Source organism: Mus caroli, unplaced genomic scaffold (genome assembly GCF_978045245.1).
Source record: "Mus caroli unplaced genomic scaffold, Mus_caroli_1 scaffold_3, whole genome shotgun sequence".
Taxonomy (NCBI): domain Eukaryota; kingdom Metazoa; phylum Chordata; class Mammalia; order Rodentia; family Muridae; genus Mus; species Mus caroli.
In genome coordinates this window covers 52,493,925-52,514,657 of record NW_028227258.1, presented here as the reverse complement: position 1 = coordinate 52,514,657, position 20,733 = coordinate 52,493,925, and the positions used below count along the sequence as shown (strand labels likewise).

Here is a 20,733-nt window from a genome sequence, read left to right as displayed (position 1 = left end):
ACCTCTAAACCAGACTCTGCTAGAATTCCAGGAGGCGGGCAGGATATGGGTTTCAGCGGTATAGAAAACTCATCTTTACCTCAGTTATACTAACTGAGCCCGGTCAATCCTTTTATTATAAGTGCAAGCGACCTCAGGGGTGACTTTGTCCCAAATAGATTGCATCAGACATTTATCATATCCCAGTTATTTGGAGGTACCTAGAAACATTTATATCCATAACTGCTTTGAAATTACAGTTGCTATTAGATCCATAACTAAATCTCCTTTAGGTGATCTTTTTCTTATGCATTCAGTGACTCCTTCTGTGCCTTCCCAGGACACAAATGACCTCTGTGAGGAAAGCTGGTTTCCAAACCAATATGGACATCAAGGAGGGTCAAGTTGAGGTAGTTAGTGGAAGGCCTGGGTCCCTCTGAGGACAAAGACAGTGAGCACAATAAATACTAAGGGAGTAGGAAGGTGCCAGTTCTGGAAGCTCCTGGGAATGCATATTTGACCATAAGTCAGAGCTGACTGTAAGTGGAGAGATATAAAACCAAACCTTACCTTCTTGCTAATCCTCTTTCCCTGCAAAACCTAAACTTGATGCCAAAACCATACATTAAAATTATAAATCAGGCTGCTGAAGCCCACCGACTCTGAGGGGACAGAGCAGGGCCCCTCAAATCCCACCACATGCTAGACAAGCTTAGTGGACATCTAAGGACTGGTACTCAGCAAAGGGGCTGTGGTAGTTAATCACTCAGGATGGCCTCAGAACCTGGACTCAGGATTCCCAAGGTCTTTAGCACAGCTCTGTCTCTTACTAACCAAGCCCTCTTTATAGGCCTCAGTTTCTCAGAGCCCAGGGCCCGATTAGCTCTGATGGACTATGATCTCTTGCCCCTTTCACAAGCAGCCATGAGAACATAAGACTCCCCAGAAAGCCCTTACAGGAAAGAAGCCACCACATGTCCCCGCCACTCCTCTATGATCTCCTTACTTCTTGGTTCCATAAATCCAGGCCACAGCGATGTTCTCAAGGATGACGATGACGGTGAGTGGCAGGGTGGCCGAATAGTCATCAAACATGGTGACAAAGTAGTTTCCGGAGCGCTGGACGAACAACAGCCCCACGAAGAATGCAAAGACACAGCAGCCCACTACAGAGAGCCGGGAGGCCGGTGTGGGGGCGCAGGTGCAGGGTGGGCGGGACCCTGGGGACTTAGGGGGACCCAACTCCCTCCTTCCACCACACTGCTCCAAACTGGCCTGCAGCCTACCCTCTCCATAACCCCCAGGCACAGCCCTGCAGGAGATGGCTGGAAGCTGAGGTTCTGAGCCCTCCTGTATCAGGCAGGAGACTCGAGGAAGGGAACACTCTGCATGCTTTTGCCATGTTTCCTGCGCCTGGCACAGCACCAGGCTCAAGACAACCATTCCATTTAATTACTGAATTGAATTGAGATGATTCAACCAATTGGTCCTAGGATTCCTCCCCAGGAAACCATAGTTTTCTTATTTGAGAGGAGGAAGATGCTCTACCCCATCCCTATGACCCAGAGATGCAGGTGAGTGGTAAATGCATATCCTGACAGTATTGGAAGCTGAGTGGCACATCCAGGTCTGTGGCGAGAGAGAAGGGCCTTCTGCACACAGGGTGCTGAATGACCCGATCAAGTCAGAACCTAAATTGTCATGCACAAGCTGGGCTGGTGTCTGGCAGGGCAGCAGGGAGTTACCTGTGAACATCTCCTTGGGCACCTTGAAGGTGTCGATGATAGGTGTGGTGATCCCTGCCATGGTTCCGATCATGCTGCCCAGGCCCAGGTTGATGAGCATCAGGAAGAACATGACGGACCAGAACGGGGAGGCCGGGAAATGTGTCATGGCCTCAGTGAAGGCGATGAAGGCCAGGCCTGTGCCCTGCACAGACTGAGGGTGGGGCAGAGAGTAGGGGCCACTGTTACTCCACAAGTCCCCTGCCTCCTTCCCACTGCCCTTAGGGCTACAGTTACCACGTCCCCTATTTCATAGGGATCCCCATTGCCACTTGAACTCTTTCAGCTCGAGAGAGTGGGTCTTAAACTTTAGTGAGTATCAGAATCTCTGAAGAGAGCCAGCTCTAGTGACTCATACTTCTAATCCTAGCACTCAGGAAGCTGAAGCAGGGGGATTGCTATGAGTTCAAGGCTAGCCTGGGCTTCACATTGAATTTCCTGCTAACCTGGACTACAGATTAATATTGTCTCAAAACAGCCAAACTAAACCAAAATGTGAAAGAAAAAAAAAAGGTTTCTGAGAGTTTCCCTGGGTGACCTCTGACCTACAAGTTGTTCATGGAGCCCAGTGATCCAGGTGAAGACGCACAATGAAACACATCCACTGTGAGACTCTGCTTTTCTAAGGCATCGTCTTTGTTGCACCCACAATGACCACTCCCATTTCTGAATTGCCAAACTCTAGACCTTAAAGCAGCAGGCTCAGCTGTGCAATAGAAGCAACTGTAGTCTTTAAGTACCCATCCCATGCCATTCTCCCACAGAGGCAATGATTTCCTGGGTCTAGGGTTAAACTGCTGTGAGATTGTATAAAGCTGCCAGGGGTTCTCATGGAAATTCCGAGTAGGGAACCATTGCTTTAATACAGAGGCCCTTTGCTCACACACTGCCTGCTCACATCACTTAGAACTGTCCTGTGATCTTGAGGGAACACATGGCCCAACCTGAGTTTTTTAATTGTCATTCAGACACTCTTGAGGTTGCCTGCTGCAATCCTAGTTTTCTCAGAGGATTGGCCCATGCCCGTGAGACTGGGTGGAGTTTCATGGAACATGGAGGGAGAGGATCCTCCAGTTGGGCTCCTTCGCCCTTGATCATGGGAGAGAGCAAGAGATGTGGGATGCAACTCCTGTAGAGCAGTGAAGCGGACTTTGTGAATTTCTTCTGTCAATCCTTTTTTTTTTTAACGTTCAGGATCAAACCCAGAGCTACGTGGCTGCAACATTAGCACTCTGCCAACCAAAGTCCATCTCCAAGCTACAGGGCTGCCTTGCCAGTGCGCTCAGACGCCTCTCTGGGAAGCCTCTGGTCTCATGAAGAAACTCAGGGGCTCTAGGGTTTGCTATCCCTAATGTGAACCTTGGCTCCAGCCTGGGACCTGGGATCTGTGAGTTTGTTTCCTATGGACACTTCTAGCAGAGCAGTCCTTTTGAAAGCTAACAATGGCGTAAATGCAAATACAAAAAAAGTCGTCCTCACTTCAACCTGAGCATTAATGAGGAGACAGGATTTCTGCTCTAGACCAGGAGCTAAGTGTCATTGTGGCAATGGAAGTGGGGGACAGTTGGGGAGGGCAGAACTCTCAAGGGATGATGCAGAACTGGGACTCTGGAGGAAGAGTACTGGAGTTAAACATACATGCACACACACACACACACACACACACACACACACACACTGCTTGTTCACTCGCTAGCTGTGAGATGCTGATCAAGCCCCTCCCCCAACCTACAGGCTGCTTATTGCTAAAACCGGGGATAATATTCACACTCAACTCATAGTATTGCCACAGGGGTCAGAGGAAATGGAAATGAAAGGAGACTGGCATGTACCTGTTTCACAGGTGCTGTTCTAAGTGCACTGTATACACAGAGCCCTGTGCACAGAAAGCTTGCTCAATGAATGGTGAGACTGGCCTGGAGAGATGGCTCTGCAGTTAAGATGACTGGCTGCTCTTAGAGAACCCAGTTCAATTCCCAGGACCCACATGGCAGCTCACAACTGTAACTCCAGTTCTATAATATCTGGTACCCTCACACAGACACACATGCAGACAAAAAAAACCCCAATGTACATAAATTTTAAAAAAAATCTTGATAGATAGATAGATAGATAGATAGATAGATAGATAGATAGATAGATAGAGAAGCTCCCTCAAACTGATAAAGGCTCCTGTGATTTCAATGTTTCCTTTGGCCCTTCATCTAATCATAAGCTTACCTCTGGCAATTGCTTTGGCTGATACTTGTCTTTCTCCAACCGACTACATAGTGAGTCTTTGCTTATTAGTAAATGATTACACCCTGTGGTCTTTCAAGGCCTGTTCCCAAGCTCCAGCCACTAAGCCTATCTCTGGGTTCCTGTCTGCCCTGGGAAGGGCATCCTGTTCCAGTACCTTGTCCAGCTCATCCTCCAAGAGGCAGGGATCCAGGCCCAGGGCTGGGAACTGCTTCTCTTTAACAGTCATGATCACGCTGTACATCTCTGAGTAGTCCTTGGTAGTCAGGTGTGAGAAGTTGACGTGAGGTGGGATGAGGTCCCGGCTCAAGACATTGGAGTTGAGGTACCCTAGAATTTTCTCAGCATTCCTGCAGTGCAAAGAGGGCGGGATCAGGTAAGAAGGTAGGAGTAGGGCCCTGGAGACCCCTCTCAGAAACCCAGGCAGGGCACCCACAGGCTACTGATAGAAACATCCATGAGCCTGTTCTTGTGGGCCAAGGCTGAGGAAGATGATGGTCTCATTCCTTACGGAACAGAGGGGACCTTTCACCCTGCCCGGCCCACCTGCTACCCCTGGGTGAGGCAGACAGGGAAATGAGGAACCGGAGGGGCCATGCCACCTACTCGACCACACACTTCTCATTCATGATGTTGGCTTTGAAGCCCAGCACAGCAAACACCACGAGGGTGGCCAACACCGAGGTGAAGAAGTTGATGAAGGACACCAGGGCAGCATCGAAGTGGCAGTTATTGTCCTGTTTGTTGTAGCTGGAAAAGGCGATGACGCCTCCAAAGCCCAGCCCCAGGGCGAAGAAGACCTGTGTGGCTGCCTCCCGCCACACCTGGGGGTCCAGCATCTTGTCCAGCTACAGGCATGACCATGGGAGCAAAGAAAGAGACAAAGAGATGATGGTTTTAATCGTGTGCCCGCCATCCCACCCTTTCCTCAGCCTCAACTGAGACCATGCAACATGGCTTGGTATAAACCAGCTATGGCTGTAGGATCCTGGGAAATTCACCTAACTCCTCTGAGCCACAGCTTCCTTACATGCAGAAGACAGATAACAGTGTCGACCTCAAAGGGCTGTTTAAATACTGAGTGCTTACACAGGAGGCTGAGTTACAAGAGTATTTGGGTGATATGGAGCCATTTCCAAAGCCTTTATCAAATCACTTTTTCTTTCACACTTCATTCTTCAAGGTAGGGCCAAGGAGAGTGAAATAGGCATGGTTCCAGCATCCTTGGAGCTTATGGGCTAGTTGGACAGATGGACATTGGGAAACTGATTTCACCAACAGATGCTAAATTGAAAATATGGCAAGGGTTGGGACAGTCAGGCACTCAGTGGATCAGGAGGCAAGGGATGCTTCTCAGGGGAGGGAATCCTCAAGATGGCCTTCTGACCACTGACAGCAGAGACGAGAAAGCATTAGGGTGATCAGTGTGAGCATAGGGTGGCATATAAAGGGACACTGAAGTGCCTGAGGTGGTTACACAATGAAGGGGTATGGCTGGACTGATGGAGTAGTATAAATACGTTGGTGCAGGTAGGGGTGCAGATGAGCTGAGCAAGTGGAGTGATGTAGGTAGAGGTACAGTGATATAGGCAGCAAAGGTGGTATAGGCGAGAAATGTAGGCAGGAGAGGTGATGCAGACACAGTGGTACAGGTGAGGTGGTTCTTATGAGATAGTATAGATAAGCACGTATGCTTGGAGATATGAGGCAGTGCAGGTGGGATAGTGCAGGTGAGGCAGTTCAGGTGGGATAGTGCAGGTGAGACAGTGCAGGTGAGGCAGTGCAGGTGAGGCAGTGCAGGTGAGACAGTGCAGGTGAGGCAGTTCAGGTGAGACAGTGCAGGTGAGGCAGTGCAGGTAGGATAGTGCAGGTGAGGCAGTTCAGGTGGGATAGTGCAGGTGAGACAGTGCAGGTGAGGCAGTGCAGGTGAGGCAGTGCAGGTGAGGCAGTGCAGGTGAGGCAGTTCAGGTGGGATAGTGCAGGTGAGACAGTGCAGGTGAGGCAGTGCAGGTGAGACAGTGCAGGTGAGGCAGTTCAGGTGAGACAGTGCAGGTGGGATAGTGCAGGTGAGACAGTTCAGGTGAGACAGTGCAGGTGGGATAGTGCAGGTGAGACAGTTCAGGTGAGACAGTGCAGGTGAGGCAGTGCAGGTGAGGCAGTGCAGGTGAGGCAGTGCAGGTAGGATAGTGCAGGTGAGGCAGTTCAGGTGGGACAGTGCAGGTGAGGCAGTGCAGGTGGGATAGTGCAGGTAGGGTAGAACAAGTGGTTCTGAGAAAATCCAAAGAGTCAAAGGCCTTTAAAGATCTTTGTATTTATTCTAAGAAAGCACTTGATCTGGGAGACACTAAAGGGATGAAGAAGGAAGGCCACTATTAGATGTGCATTCACAAAAGTAACTCGTGTATGTAGCTAGGAAGCTCTAAGGAAACACCTTCTGGAAGTCCAAGTGGCATGTGATAGTGGCTTTGTCTGTCGTTAGATGGTGCTGAGGGAGAAATGGAGACCTTAAAGATGGACTGGAGATGGGTATGCTAGGCTGGAAGGCCATGCCTGTGGCTGGTTTGGAGATGGGTCTCAGGGAAGAAGAGATCCACAGGGCTGGGCAGAACAGGTCTAGACAGCAGTTACAGAGACACTGAGTTTTAATGTGCTGGAAGACGTCCAGTAGGGAGCTGGGCAGATACTGCAGCTTTACTGCAGAGAGCACAGCTGGAGAAAGCGGTTGTGACTAGCATGTGTCCCTGTAGGATAGAGGCAGACACTGAGAAGAGGTCCCACAGATCCTGGGGCCAAATTTATCTCTAGGGTTTCATGCAGGGAAAAGGAAGTCAATTTGAAGGGAGCAGAAGAGGCACAAGGTGCGGGGGGGGGGGTGAGGTGGAAGGGGGGGGGGACAGGGCCAGGACATTGTAAAGGGAAGGTCTGCATCCCAGTGGAAGATCCCAGAGAGGAAGTCAGCAGCCAGGAGGTAACAGGTGGGTTTAGTTCTTCAGAGGCCCTGGAGCCAGGGGGAGGAAAGGGAGGCAACATAGGGAAAGAAATAGAACCACGCATACAAACTAGTTCTTAGAGAAGCAGCCTTGGAAGGCAGTAGAGAGGGTGTTAATCAGGGGAGGAAAAATCTATGAAATCAGGCTGTTGTTGTTGTTGTTGTTTTCTATATTCTCATTCATGGCTTGATGGTCGGATTTAAAAAAAAACTAGTGGGAGGCAGGGATGTAGGAATGGAAAGTGAAGCTGTCCTCCACAAGAGCCCTTTGAACTACTTGTTAGTAATGGAAGAGGAAGAAAGACAGGAAAGGTGCAAGCAGGTCTGTACCTACAGGTTTGTCTGTCATGTGAGGGGTCCTTGACTTGATAGCCCTGCTTTCCCTGAAAAGCAAGAAGCAAGCGAGGGTGCTGAAGGGTAGATGCTACATCAGTGGTCACGGAGGAGCCTGGGAGACAAAGGGTCCCAGAAACAGGGAAAGGAGATCCTGCACTGCTGTGGGCCACCCCGTGTGCAAGGGTAAGGTATGCTGCTTGCTGTTGTTTGTCTCCCAAGAAAGGGTCTCACTGTGTGTGTGTGTGTGTGTGTGTGTGTGTGTATGCTCACACATGTGTGTATGCCTGTGTTTATACAAATATACAGAATGAGGGGTGGAACTCAGGGCCTCCTGTATGCTAGGACTGTAGGCTCTACTTCTGAGCTCCATCCCTAACACCGAGGTCTGGCTTTTGATGTAGAATGAAATTTGTTTGTTTGTTTGTTTGTTACATTAGAAACCCAGGTCCAGGGCTTTTTGGTAAAACCTTGGTGCCAAACTGGGTTTAGACTTAGGGGCTGTTGCTTCTAATTTTATTTTAAGATAATAATACAGTGTTATGAGACCCAGTAGTGTTAACATCCCCAGCAAGGTCCAGGGCTCCACCCTGTAACAAACACTTTAGGGTCTCAGCAACACAATAGGAATCTCCATACCAATTGAATCAATAAAGACTGTAAATAGCCTCATATCTGTGCCGGGATTTTCCCTCCAAATGAGTTCTATAGGACTCAAAGTGAAAAGAAGCAGCTTTTTAAAAAAAGACATTAGTAAATAGGAGTCTGTAGTAGGACTACTAGAAAAGGAGAGATTAGAGAAAAGGAGAAGAAAATAGCCAATCACTTCTAAAGGACTCTTCTAAACCCCTCCTCTCTCCCCTCACCCCTTTGGGTGACAATTTTTCAGTGATTCTCCAAAAGGCTCCAGAAATGAGTTGAGTTACATATACTTTGAAGGCATGCTGGACTTCACTGGCGTTTTCTGGTGTCATGATTTCGTCTGAGACTCAAGCATGAGACTTTCTTAGGATTCTCATTATTCCCAGAAGCTGAAGCAGGAATGTGGCTTTATGTCTAGCCCAATCACTGTTTAGAGTCAAATTTCTTAAATAAAAGCAGCTATTCCAGGGGAGACAACCCAGTTCCAAACTGAGGAGTAAGACTGATATAAAAGCTCGAGGGACACCGCAAGGGACAGGGAAGGACTGAAGTGCATGTAATGATTTTTGTTAGAAACAATTGTTTCTTTGTTAAGATTAAAGCTGTCATTATTCTTTTTAAATATGACCTATAGAGAAGGGTAGCATAGCAAATCCCTATTCTTGTCATTAGGATCCCAGTTTCAGAAACTATCCATATGAGACCAATCTCATTCTTCTAAATCCAGCCCCTCTGCATCCTCACCCAACTCCCTCCAGCCCTAGATCATTTTGAAGGAGGCTGATAGCTCCGAATTGAGTTTGAGGCCCCATAAAATCATGTGATGCTTTAGCTTGCTCTTGGAGAGGAGATGGCCCTGTGTGACACCCTTGCTTCTAGTCCATAGCTTAAATGGGACACTTTGCTGTTGGAGATGAACAGGTACCCAAAGCTAATCTAGAGGTGATTTTAAAGGAGACTCTTGTCATGGGATGACACTATGTGACTTCAGGAAGTGTCACTATCTAGACAGGGCATACCACTTATCCAAACACTGGGATAAGAAGAGAGGTGGGAAGGGATTTTCTACTCTGGAGGGAAGCCCATTCCCTCCCAGGTGCCCAGTGTGATATAGCATTGGCTTCCTGCTGTTTCTTTGGCACAGCTGTTAAGTCACTTCCTGCCAAGGGAACAAGATGTTTTGCAGCATAGAATATGCTTTCTGAATGCACAAACAGCCGCCGAGCACCGCCTGAGTGGTGAGTGACAGCAGCTCACACGTGACAGCAGCACACACTCTTGCTTCTCAGTACCTGCCATTTCTCTAGCGCCTGCCACGGCAGAGCCAGACTGAGCCACAAGACACCAGATGGCACTGGAGTGCAGAGTTCCCACTGCCTAAGAATAGTGTCACCTTCACAAGGGACAGAGACAATAATAGCTTGTGCTTGCTATGTGTTCTCCACACTTGCCGGGAGCAGTCCTATGAGCTCTGCTGACAGCCCTGGGCAGGGGCATCACTGTGCACCCCATCTTGAAGCTATGAAAATAAACCTCAAGAAATGAGGGGCCTTCCCAGTGGAAGCTGGGTGATGAGCTGGTCGCAGGTCACAAGGCTGGCCATCTTCTTGATGGGAGAGGTCTTTGCTCAAATAGGCGTCAAGAAGTCCCACAACCAGACTCTTTTCTTGAGTTCTTGGGACTTTCACGAATGCCTCTGCTTTTCTCCAGGGGTTAATATACACTCTTGATCCTTTAGGCTCCTTTTCTTTAGCCCTCAATCCCAGAAGTCCAGTTTCCTTCCTCAGACATATGTAACCATGATATTGGCTTCTAGAGAATTCTCCCAGCAACAATTATACAGATTACAGCACATTGAAATACATATCTCATATTACAACACATACAGACACATGTGTGCGTATATTTCTCCCACACCCCATGGAGCTCTTCCTACTCTGGGAGCACACCACCCTGCTCTTAGTTGCCACACTTCCTCAGTGTGCTTCCTGGGATCCTACAGAGTCCCAGAGTGCCTAGCAAACTGCGCTGCTGTCTCTCCTCACAGCCTCACCCCACCACAGTTAATTCATCTCTTTGGAAGCAGTATTAATAAGAATACTTTTACCCTGAGGGGCCTTAGGGGGCTTAAGCAAGTTGATTCGTGTAAGGAGTGTAACACCGCTTAAGTGCCTCACCAGCGTCAGAAGCTATGTGCTTTCACAATAGTAGTGTGCAAAAGGCTGCATTGTCAGATTGCTGAGAGCTAGGGGTGGTCCACTAGCTACCAAGGTCCTGTCCACTTCTGAGTCCTATTTACCAGATGGCTTTTAGGGCCATGCTTGTCCATTGTTCCCAAATGGACAATAACTTCACACTCACACTTCCTTAGCTCTCCAGTGTTCCTTTCTTTTTTCGTTCCCCAGCTAACCACTTGGTTTCCTACCTTGCTGAGAAAGATAACTCGACCAGAAGAAGACTCCACCATTAGAACCTCTCCCTCCCCACAGCTTCTCCGTGACAGCATGCTGCCAGGGGCTGCTCTCTCTTGTTGATGTGGAAACTCTGACTCCAGCTAACACCATCTCTTCCCACCCCCCAAGGACACTGGGCCTCTCCCTGATGCCATCTGGATATTTTTAAAGTGCACAGTTCAACGATTTTTAGCACACCAAAGTCATGCAGTCTGTACCACTATTAATGTAGAGCCTCTCCCTTTCCCTCAAGAAAAGCACGTTTCTATTAACAGTTGTTCCTCACCTCTGCCCTCAAGTCCAGCCCTACATGACTGCTAGAATATTGTCTCTATGAGTTTCCTTGCTCTGGCATCTCATATGCTTGGAATTGCATAGTATGTAGTCTCATAAGAGACATAAGTCTTGCTTCTTCCACTTTGTTTAATGTTTTCCAGGGTCTTCCATATTGTAGCATTTATCATGAATTACTTTATTCTTGTGTGTGTGTGTGTGTGTTATATACATGATCATAGGGAATGATGATATATTTCTCTATGTACATGGGTGGAATTCAGAGGTTAGCCTTGAATCTCTTCCTTGCTCTCCACCATTTATTTGTTTGTTTTTGATACAGGGTATCTAACTGGTTTACTAAGTCACTGAACACTGATGAACACTGGTAGCCTAGACTAGAACCTAAACTGACTGAGCACCAGGTCCCAAGGATCTTCTCATGTTTCTGTCCACAGAGCTGGCGTTGCAAGTACATGCCACCATGCCTGGCTCTTCTATGTAGGTTTTAGGGGTCACATTTGGGTCCTCAGGCTTGTATAGCATGCCTGTTATTGGCTGTGCCATTATCACAGCTCGGGTACCTCATCCCCTCCTAGAGATGGATACCATTCCATTTTATACACAAGCCCCAATTTCTATGTCCACTCCTCAGCTGATTGGCATCTTGCTTGTTTCTACTTCAGGTCTACTATAAACCACTCTGCTATGAAGCTTTATGTCCAAACTTCCTGTGAAATCACATTTTGAGTTTTCTTAAGATCTAAGGTAGAATTGCTGCTTCATATATGGAGACACCAGGCTGTTTTTTAAAGCTCTTTTCAATTCTAGTCTGCCAGGGTTTGATGGATTGTTTTAATCATTATATAAATTCTGCAGTAATATCCTTGACCTGGGCCCTCTCCACTTACTACTGCATTTCTCTCTGTCTCTGTCTCTGTCTCTCTGTCTCTGTCTCTGTCTGTCTGTCTGTCTGTCTGTCTGTCTCTCTCTCTCTCTCTCTCTCTCTCTCTCTGTCTCGTTTGTTTGCTTCCTTTTATAGTGAAACTACCAAATATAAATGCTGTCAACTACTTGTCTCTGAGTCCTTACCTCACTTTTCTTTCGGTCTATTACTATTAGAGTTGGTCCCCCAAATTCTACCAAAGCATCTCCCATGAAGGCCACCGATGCCGCTTCTGTTGCCAGCTGATTGGCCTTTATCATGTGAACATCCCATCTTTATTCAGACATTCTCTTCACTCTGCCTAGGGGCAGGAGGATGCGTGCTTCTTCCTCCTCCTCTGCCTCCCTCACCTGTTCTCTTTCCTTCAAGCTATAAACATGGAGGCTCCAGAGCTGGGTCCCTTCTGACAGCCCTCACCCTCCAGGTGACACAAGCCAAGCCACAGCTTTCAATTCCATTACCCAGGAACCCCAAATCTGTTCCTTCACCTCTTTCTTCCAGATTCATAGAGCAAACTGCCACTCAGTATCTCTACCTGCCTATCTGACATTTTAAAACTGCCACATCCAAAACAATTCTCTGAGTGTTCCCCTTAGATTCCGCTTCTCCCACCATCCTTCCCATCTCTGTAAATGTCATCTTCATCCTTCTGGTTGCTCGGGCAAAGGACCTCGGAGTTCCTCTTGGCTCCTCCCACATGTCCTATCCAAACAACAGCAAACCCTCCTGAGTCTGCTCTCTAAGTGTTTCTTCAACTCAACCAATTCACTCCTCCATCATCTCTTGGCTGGCAGTTGCCTCTCACCCAGTGACCCTCACAAGCAAGCCTCCCTGTTCTACTCTTGAACTCTCTATAGCAGCCTTCAAAGAGGCTCCAGGTGACCATATTATCCCATCCCTCTGCCCAGAACCTCCACTGGCCATAGTTCCTACAGAGAAAAAAAATGCCTCATGCCCCCCTATGCCCTCATAGCCCTAGTTAGACCACAGTCCTGCCTCTCTCCCTTCCACTCTAGCACACCTAGACTTTGGAAGATGGCCCAGCCTGAAGTTCCTTTCATTCATTGTCTCTCTGTCTAGAACAGAAGGTGTGATCTCCACATCTGCATGTAGCTAAGGAGAAAGGGACTCCTTAGAGTGACTATTCAAATGGTCTTTCTCCATGAGGCCTTCCTTGAGGCCTACTATGTATGTATAAAGTTACAACTCTTCTCTTAGATACCCCAGTTCCTTTGTTCTCTGCTCTATCCCCCTCCCCACCCTCGCCCCTCAGCCACAGCATTCAGTCTCAGTGCTGGATCTTAGCTTATATCACCCATTATGAAGGCTGAGAAATCTGTCTGCTGTACTCATGACTGAATCTCAGTCTTAGAACAGTGCTTGGCATCCAGTGAGCCATTGTCAGATGAATGCAAAGACAAATGATAGGCATTTGGAGCATTGTCATCTCTTGCTACTAAAATAATAAAACCAATACTGAGCACTGACCAGTTTGTTTATATATGATTACATTTGTAGAAAAATACCTACAAATGAAGTTACGGGGCCAAAAATATGAATATTTATAATTCTGACTCTGAGAGTTTATGTGTTCAGAAAACTCCCTAATTCGCCATTATATATTGGGCAAATTACATAAGAATTACAGGGCTCTCTACGGTGACATAAGTTTGCAATCAGATGAAAAAATGATAAGGGGAAGCTGTCTGGGAATTTCAAGCAATTCAGTAGCCATTAACACCAATTACTATTCCATCAGAGGCACTAGTGAATCATCCCAGCATCCTGGTCACACAGCAGTCATCAGATCCACTAGCTTTCTGCTTGTGGGCCTGGACAAAAAGGATAGATCCTGTATCCTGGATAATTTCTGATGTTGGAAGAAGTCAGGGAAGGAGGGACGACTTCTCACATCATCCAGCACTGTCTGAAAGGAGTCTGAGATGCCATGGCCAGAATTACCTTGGACTCTGCTCAGGATGACAAATGGCATGATCTCTTGGGATGTTACTAACATTGAAGCCTATATTAATGTAACAGTGCCCATATCCTGGGCACCTCTGGACAGTTACCTGGTACTCTATGGTATCAAGAACTTTAAATGGACATAGAGACCCATGTTTTACCTTATGTGTCAAAAACAGTTACCTCTCCACAGTGGTTCTCATCCTGCACTGACTGCTAAATGGCTGGTGCTGACTGTGGCTTCATCTTCTCTGCACAGTATTGGAGGTATCCATAAATAGAAACCTCACTCCAGGCAAACAGTAGCACAGGCTGCCTCGGTGCCCTTGATAGAGCAGAGCTCAAGTCTTCTTAGTCACCCCTCCTTGACCAATGCAATCCTCCAACTCACAGGCAGGAGCTGTACCACAAAATTGCTCAGTGGACACAATGCCAAGCTAGGTCAAGAAAGGCTTGTCCTGGAGACCAACAAATCAGATGAGCCATGAGCTTCACCATGCCAGTTCTTGGGGACTTGGCTCCTCTAGGGTTTGATTTTTCAGCTCAGAAGATTTTAGCCACTACAAATGCCAAGATAGATTCACATGGCTTCTGGAACATCCAGGAAGTGGTTTGAGAAAGGAGGTGCCCCCGTTGCTCAATGAGTACATAAGCTATATGCATCTAAATAAGGAATCTTGGCTGAGAGTTATAAACTGCAAGTGTTCACGGCTATAACCACTTGGGAAGTATTTTGGCTGAAGTATTTTTGCTGTATAACCTTTTGAGACAGCAAGTTCAATTTTTACTGTAGATACCCTATAGAAACTTGAACAAAGATGTGTGTAACAATGTTGATTATAACTTGTGGCTGGTTAGGTTTTATTGTCAACTTTACACAACTAGGAAGAGGGAATCTCAACTGAGTAACAACCCAGATCAGACTGGCCTGTGGACTTGTCTGTAAGAAGTTATCTTGATTAATGATTGCTTTGGAAGAATCCAGCCCACGCTGGGCAGCACCATCTCCAGGCAGATAGAGCTGGGCTATATAAGGAAGCTAGCTGAGAACGACTCTGAGGGTGAGTCATTAAACAGCATTCCTCAGCTTCTGCCTGAGCTCCTGCTCTGACTTTTCCTCAGTGATGGACGGTGACTTGGAAGGATAAGATGACGTCAACCCTATCCTTCTCAAGTTGTTTTTGGTCACACTGCGTATCACAGCAACAAGGAAACTAACCAGAACATAGCATTATCAGCAAGAGAAGAAACTGGAAACTACTTACATGGCCATCAGGTAGAAAACAAATAAGTACATTTTATCTGTGGTAAAACATTATACCACACTGAAAAAGAGGCACTAGAGCCATCTATCATATATGTAAATCATATATATTATATGCACACATCATTATATGTAAAGCAAAAAGTATAGTGTCATGAAAAATCACAAGCAAGTCATAGGAGGATACCTGTGGAGATATATGTAAACTCTAAAAGTACGTAAAAATGCTATGCACTGTTTGTGGAAATATGTCTAACATCTTAAAGAATGCATTAGCAGAATAAATTCCAAATTCAGAATAATAGCTTCTGTAACCCTAATTTGCACTCAGGCCCTAATATTCAGGAGTGACTCCCTGGAAGTGAGCAAGTTGAGGAATCCACTCCAGAGAATGGGATTCGTGTCTTTATAATAGGGACTCAAGCTATGAGAAATAAGATATTAGATATCTGACAGCTAGCAGAGAGTGACTCTGAGAGAGAGTCAGTAAGCAGCATTCTTCAGCTTCTGCCTGAGCTCTGCTCGGACTTTTCCTCAGTGATAGATTGTGTCCCTCTGCCCTTTCACCATGGAATCTTCTGGTGCCTTCACATTGACCTTCCTAGTTCTAGGACTGTGAGCAATAAATTTCATTTGCTTATAAATTACTTAGTCTAAAGTATTTTTGTTACAGTAGCAAAAGCAGACTGCCAGCAGCTACCTTTGAGAAAGAAAAGTAACGTGACATCAGAGAGCGTTACAAAGTCACTTTATTCGCATCTGTGTTGTTTTACTCCTTTTAAAATGTCTATTATATTACTATATAAGCTTGAAATATTTCACAGTTAAAGAGATAATATAATGGGTGTCTGAATCCACTGAGGTGAATTGAAATACTGTGTGTGCTGGGTCTGGTGGTCAAGTCCAGTGTTTTGTGCCATTATCTTTTGGATCTTCATACCAGTGACTCTTAACTCTGTCAGCAGCCTACCTGGAGACATTTGTGACGCTCCACATTTATATACATCACCAAAGCATCTAACATCTTCACATAGTTCAGTGAAGTATAACTCAAAGACTCAAGTGGATGCTTGAGATTGATTGTGACTCTATAGTGACTGCTGAAGTCATTCATGGAAGCCAATGGCCTTCTCATAACCACTTACCCCAGAGGAAGCAGACTGCTTATCTGTTAGATATCATGTGTTTACAGCCCTATTGTTTGCTTTAGGACATATGCTTCATGCTTGTGGGTATGACTGTAGAAATCTTGGTTGGTCAGTCCAACGATGCCTAGGGCTAGTTTGTGCTATTATGGATAGTGTAAGCCTTATCCGTGGCCACCGTCCACACACCAGAGCATACTCACAATAGCAGGGCAGGGAAGTCATAGGGACCTAGGGACTTCAAACTCCATGGAATTTGAGGTCTTCTGTATCACCCAGTGTGAACTACCTGTGTCAGGGAGCGTGTATGTGCATTTGTTTACGAATGGATGGTGGCTCTATTGAGCCCTGAGGTTTCCAGCTCGTCTGGCCCAGTCTGACCTGGAGCATGTGGGCTAGAGTCTTAGCAGACCCCTTCTGGCTGCTGCTTGACAAGGGGATTTGGAGATGAAGTGCTTGGTCTCACCAACTGGAGGCACTAATTACGTTGTTTATGGCAATCTAAAATTATTAATCCCCACTGGCATGACTCCCATAGCTGTGCCCAGTGGTCTAAATGGCCATGAGGTGAGGACAGACCACCTTCCTGAAGGCTGGGCACACATCTTCAGGATACCTGTTTCTCATCTGCATCCTCTATAAACAGTTTCTGTGCGTTCCTTTCATAGGTTATAGGTAGGATTGAGAGGGAGCCTGGGTGGGCTCCTTGTTCCCCTGGTTTGGGTACAAACTGGAATTCCTGAGGGGAGTTCATCTTCCTGGCTCCTGTTGTCACAGATCCATGAAATAAAGCCACCCTCGAGTGAATGAATGAATGAATGAGTGAGTGAGTGAATGAGTGAATGAAGCCCCTCCCTCACGTTTCAATGGCATCTGCCAGTACCATGGCTGCAGGCATATCTGGTGCTTTTCCACATCCTTGCTCGTGTGGTTTCCTTTGATTAATAAATCATACTGGTACTTGCCAAAACCCATCCTGCTCTGCAAGGCTCATTTCAGAGGCCACCTCTTTCCCGGAGCCTTTTCTGATTTTACCCAAATTGGTATAACATCTCTCTCCTTGAAACATGAGGACAGAGCCTATGGCCCTTTCCTTTTTCCTCTCCATGGGAGCTGGCAGAACACCTGACACACAGTAGGGTTTGGATGTGAAACTGCATGAAGCTGATCTGATGGGGTTCCCCAGATGTAGGGGGCCACAAACCCTTACCTTAGGAGTGAACATGTGCAGGATGCCATCCACTGCCCCTCGAAGCAGCAGCCCCCGGACCAGGAAGCAGGCCAACACCACGTAAGGGAAGAGGGAGCTGAAATACATTACCTGCAGAGAAGACAAAGGCCCCTGTCAGGCCAGCCCCTCCTACAGCAGGCACCCTCCTTTCCTGCTCGCAGCTGGGGCCCAGGATCCTCCTCTGATACTAGGCAGCAGCACTTGGAGCCCGGAGACCCCAGGCACTGAGCCAAACCCACCATCCATCTGGCCCTGGGCCCAGGCAGGAGCAGAACAAGCTGGAGTCAGCATGGCTGTGCCTGGAGCTGTTCTGCCTTTCAAGGGCTGGCAGGAACGAGCTGTTAGGCTGTTACGGGGTGAAAAAATTCTGTGCTCTCCCTTCTCATTTTCGCAGTCTTGTGTCCCCAGTAGACAGTTCCAAGATCTCCCCTGTCCTTAGAGGTCCTAAACAAAAGGTGTCTAGGTCTTGACACAGCAGAGCCCATCAGAGGAGGACCCAGCCCCTAGGGATCCTGAACCTGAATCAGTTGTTAGCTGATATATGTCGTACATCTTTCTACAGCCCTGTGTGCCTGCTACCGAGCCATACACAAAGAATTTGCTCATGGAACCTCATCTGCAGTAAAACAAATCTTGGGGATATTAAGGACAAGGCAGCATAAAGGCTAAGAGGGAGCATTGTGAGCTAGCGATCTGAGTACTGCTCCTGCAGCTACCACCAACCAATCCTGGGGCCTCAGGCTGTCTATTAATCTTAGTATGTCCCCCATCTCCTCACCTTTAAAGGGCTGTAATACTCTTAACTCATACGTTGGTGAGAACCAAGGATGCTCAGATGTGACAGTTCAGACAAATACCATGAAGTCTCAGCTACTACTGTGGCCTTCAGAGAGGGGGGAAGATTGGTGGCTGAAGTGATACCAGCTTTCTACAACTTAGTTTTGGGACTCATCGTGTCTGACAAAGAAAAAAGGGCCTCAACAGGCAGGCAGACAGACAGACAGACAGGGCTCCAGCGCCAGCTCAGACAGACAGACAGACAGGGCTCCAGCGCCAGCTCAGACAGACTAGCTGTATGACATTATAAGAAGTGCTTTCCCCTGTGCAGACTTTAGTTTCCTTGTCGGTAAAGTGAGTGGGGGCCTATCAGATGTCTGTCATCTTTTCTATCGCTTGCAGTCCAACTCTACTAAGCCATAAATAATAGAGGTTGGAACTGCTGGGAAAGGTGGCTAGGGCTTGGCTGTTATGCACCTTCAGAGGCTGGACTGCTTGGGGGCCTCAAAGTTCTCAGCTGTTCTAACAGCCCTTTACCCATGGACCTCAGTGTAAGGGCAGAGCGTCATTAGAAACTGCTTGGAGTACCCAGGCTTTTGCTTAGGAGCCTGGGGGGGGACAGCATCCAGACAGGTGTCACCCCAAGATCAAGGCCTCCAGCTTTCCTTCTCCTTGGTGTTTACAGCGCAGGCCTGAACTATGAACACCAGGGCAGACAAGGGTTCCAGAAATGACTCCCCAGTAAGCTCACCCTTGGGCTGTCTGCAGTGGTAATGCTCCGACCCCTCCCACGAGGCTATCACTGAAGCATTCTTCTTTGGTGGTCCAAGCTCCTTTTCTCTGGGCCCCTGCTGCCTTATCCCGGCTCACCTTTCCAGAGGACTGGATGCCCTTGACGACAGCCATGCCCACGATGCTCCAGGCCACAAGGAGGCAGAGTGTCATCTTCCAGTTGAGGCCCCCACTCTCTGAGATCGAGTTGGAGATGTCCAAGGCCTCTCGGTACCAAAAGTAGGTAGTAGCTGAGCTCTTCTCACACTCAGGCTCCACCACTGAAACCACAGAGGACACAGAAAGGTCACAGAGCCTCAGCTTCCAGCCCTAACAGCCATGTCCTGTGTGGGACATTGCCCAGGTTGCAGTGGGTGAGTGGGTAACTAAGAGTGGGCTGTGCCATGAGCTGGTAGATCCTCAGAAATTCTGAGTCTCTGGTGGGACCTAACAGGCTTTAGGCCACAGTCAAATGGCTGAATTCCCACCCAGACCATCTTCTGTCCACTAATTCACAAAAAGAAGAACCAAATTTGTCTAAAGGTTCTTGGGGAAAAGGCCCAGAGACAGAGGCTGAAAACCCAGAATTCAGACCATTGGTTAAATGTATATAGTATGAGAATGGGCTTCAGAATCTGTTTTTCCATCTGTGGAGTGGGACAGTCTGCTTCACACAAATTAAAACTCTTCTTAGACATATGCTATCGAGGTAACACAGTACTTCATAATAACTGAACAAAATTCAATCTTCGAGACCTCTGTGAGTCAGACCAAAAGGAGATCAGTAGGTCATTCCTTCAGGAGAAGGGGGCAAAAATGAGGATCAGGTTAGGAATGCTTTCTCCAAGGTGACTCAAAAACCCAACGAAATCCCAAATCTGAACACTAAACAGTTTAGACTCCTTCCTGGGACAGGGCTGACTGGAGATCACAGCTGGGGTTCCTTGGGGATCCCACACTTGCCTGCTACAGTCCCATTCCTGATGACAGGACATTCACTCCAGGGCAGTGGGTACTGGAAAGATTTGAAGAAATAGAAGACGCTCCACCCAATGATCACATTGTAGTACAGCCCAACGAAGAGGCAGACCTGAGGATGAGGGCCGAAATAAGGTAATCATAGAGGCTAGAGGTAAGCCATACCTCCCTGCACAAGGCCTAGCAGAGCAGAAACAGCCTTGATGAAGGGAGCAGGATGCTACTAGTGCTCCCGCATTCATCTGATTCATCTGGTACTCAGGCAGGCCACAAAGGAATTCCTGGGATATTAAAATTTGCTCCTTTAAGCAATAAGCTCTTAAAATGTTAATTCTTTCCAGTTTTAAGTTCCTGTAAGATACTTGAAGCCCTTCCTCCATCATTTCCTGATGACTCGGGATTTTAATTAGAGATGGCCTCCAGGACCGTGGAGGCATACCACAGCACTGGTCCTTATAGGCCCAGAGAGTGATGTGTTGAGATTGTGCGGCTCACTGTTTTCCTACATCTTCCCTTCTTTTGGGTGCTACTCTTTCTTTGAAATTTCTAGCAGCCTGCCTCTAGAGACACGGCAATTAAACTTGGCAGAGTTTTATTAAAATAGGAGTGTCTATCCATGTTTTATAGGCAGGGCTTGGCTGTATCTGCTCCTGATGCTCAGAGGTCCCTTCCAAAGCTCAGGCTAACCCAGACAATTGAGATTGCTAGTTAGTGTGAGTGCAGAGGGTCCCTGGTCTCTTCCCTCTTGTATGAGTACCTATACGAAGAAGCATGTATTCCTGTACACAGAGAGAAAAAGAGGGAGGGGTTGCACTGGAATAAACACAGAGAGTATCCATTTCCTTAACTGCCGTGTTTCCAGTCCAAGTAGAGTGTTCCCTACTCGTGCATGTGCATACATGGCCAGCCTGGCATTTACACTGTAGCTGACCACAGTAAGCTGTGCATAGGTAATGCCTGGTTTG

At 47.3% G+C, this 20,733-nt stretch overlaps 1 protein-coding gene across 1 annotated transcript in view; it reads right to left on the bottom strand.

The window, feature by feature from the left end:
• The window catches only part of Slc6a17 (solute carrier family 6 member 17), a 47,212-nt gene that overhangs the window by 3,553 nt on the left and 22,926 nt on the right, over nt 1-20,733 (bottom strand). The window contains exons 4-10 of the mRNA XM_029475499.2: nt 19,754-19,880; nt 18,890-19,071; nt 17,222-17,332; nt 4,608-4,849; nt 4,159-4,351; nt 1,725-1,917; nt 986-1,145 (exon numbers count right to left, since the gene is read on the bottom strand). Coding sequence (XP_029331359.1) covers nt 986-1,145; nt 1,725-1,917; nt 4,159-4,351; nt 4,608-4,849; nt 17,222-17,332; nt 18,890-19,071; nt 19,754-19,880 — 1,208 coding nt within the window. The remainder of the gene's footprint in view (nt 1-985; nt 1,146-1,724; nt 1,918-4,158; nt 4,352-4,607; nt 4,850-17,221; nt 17,333-18,889; nt 19,072-19,753; nt 19,881-20,733) is intronic.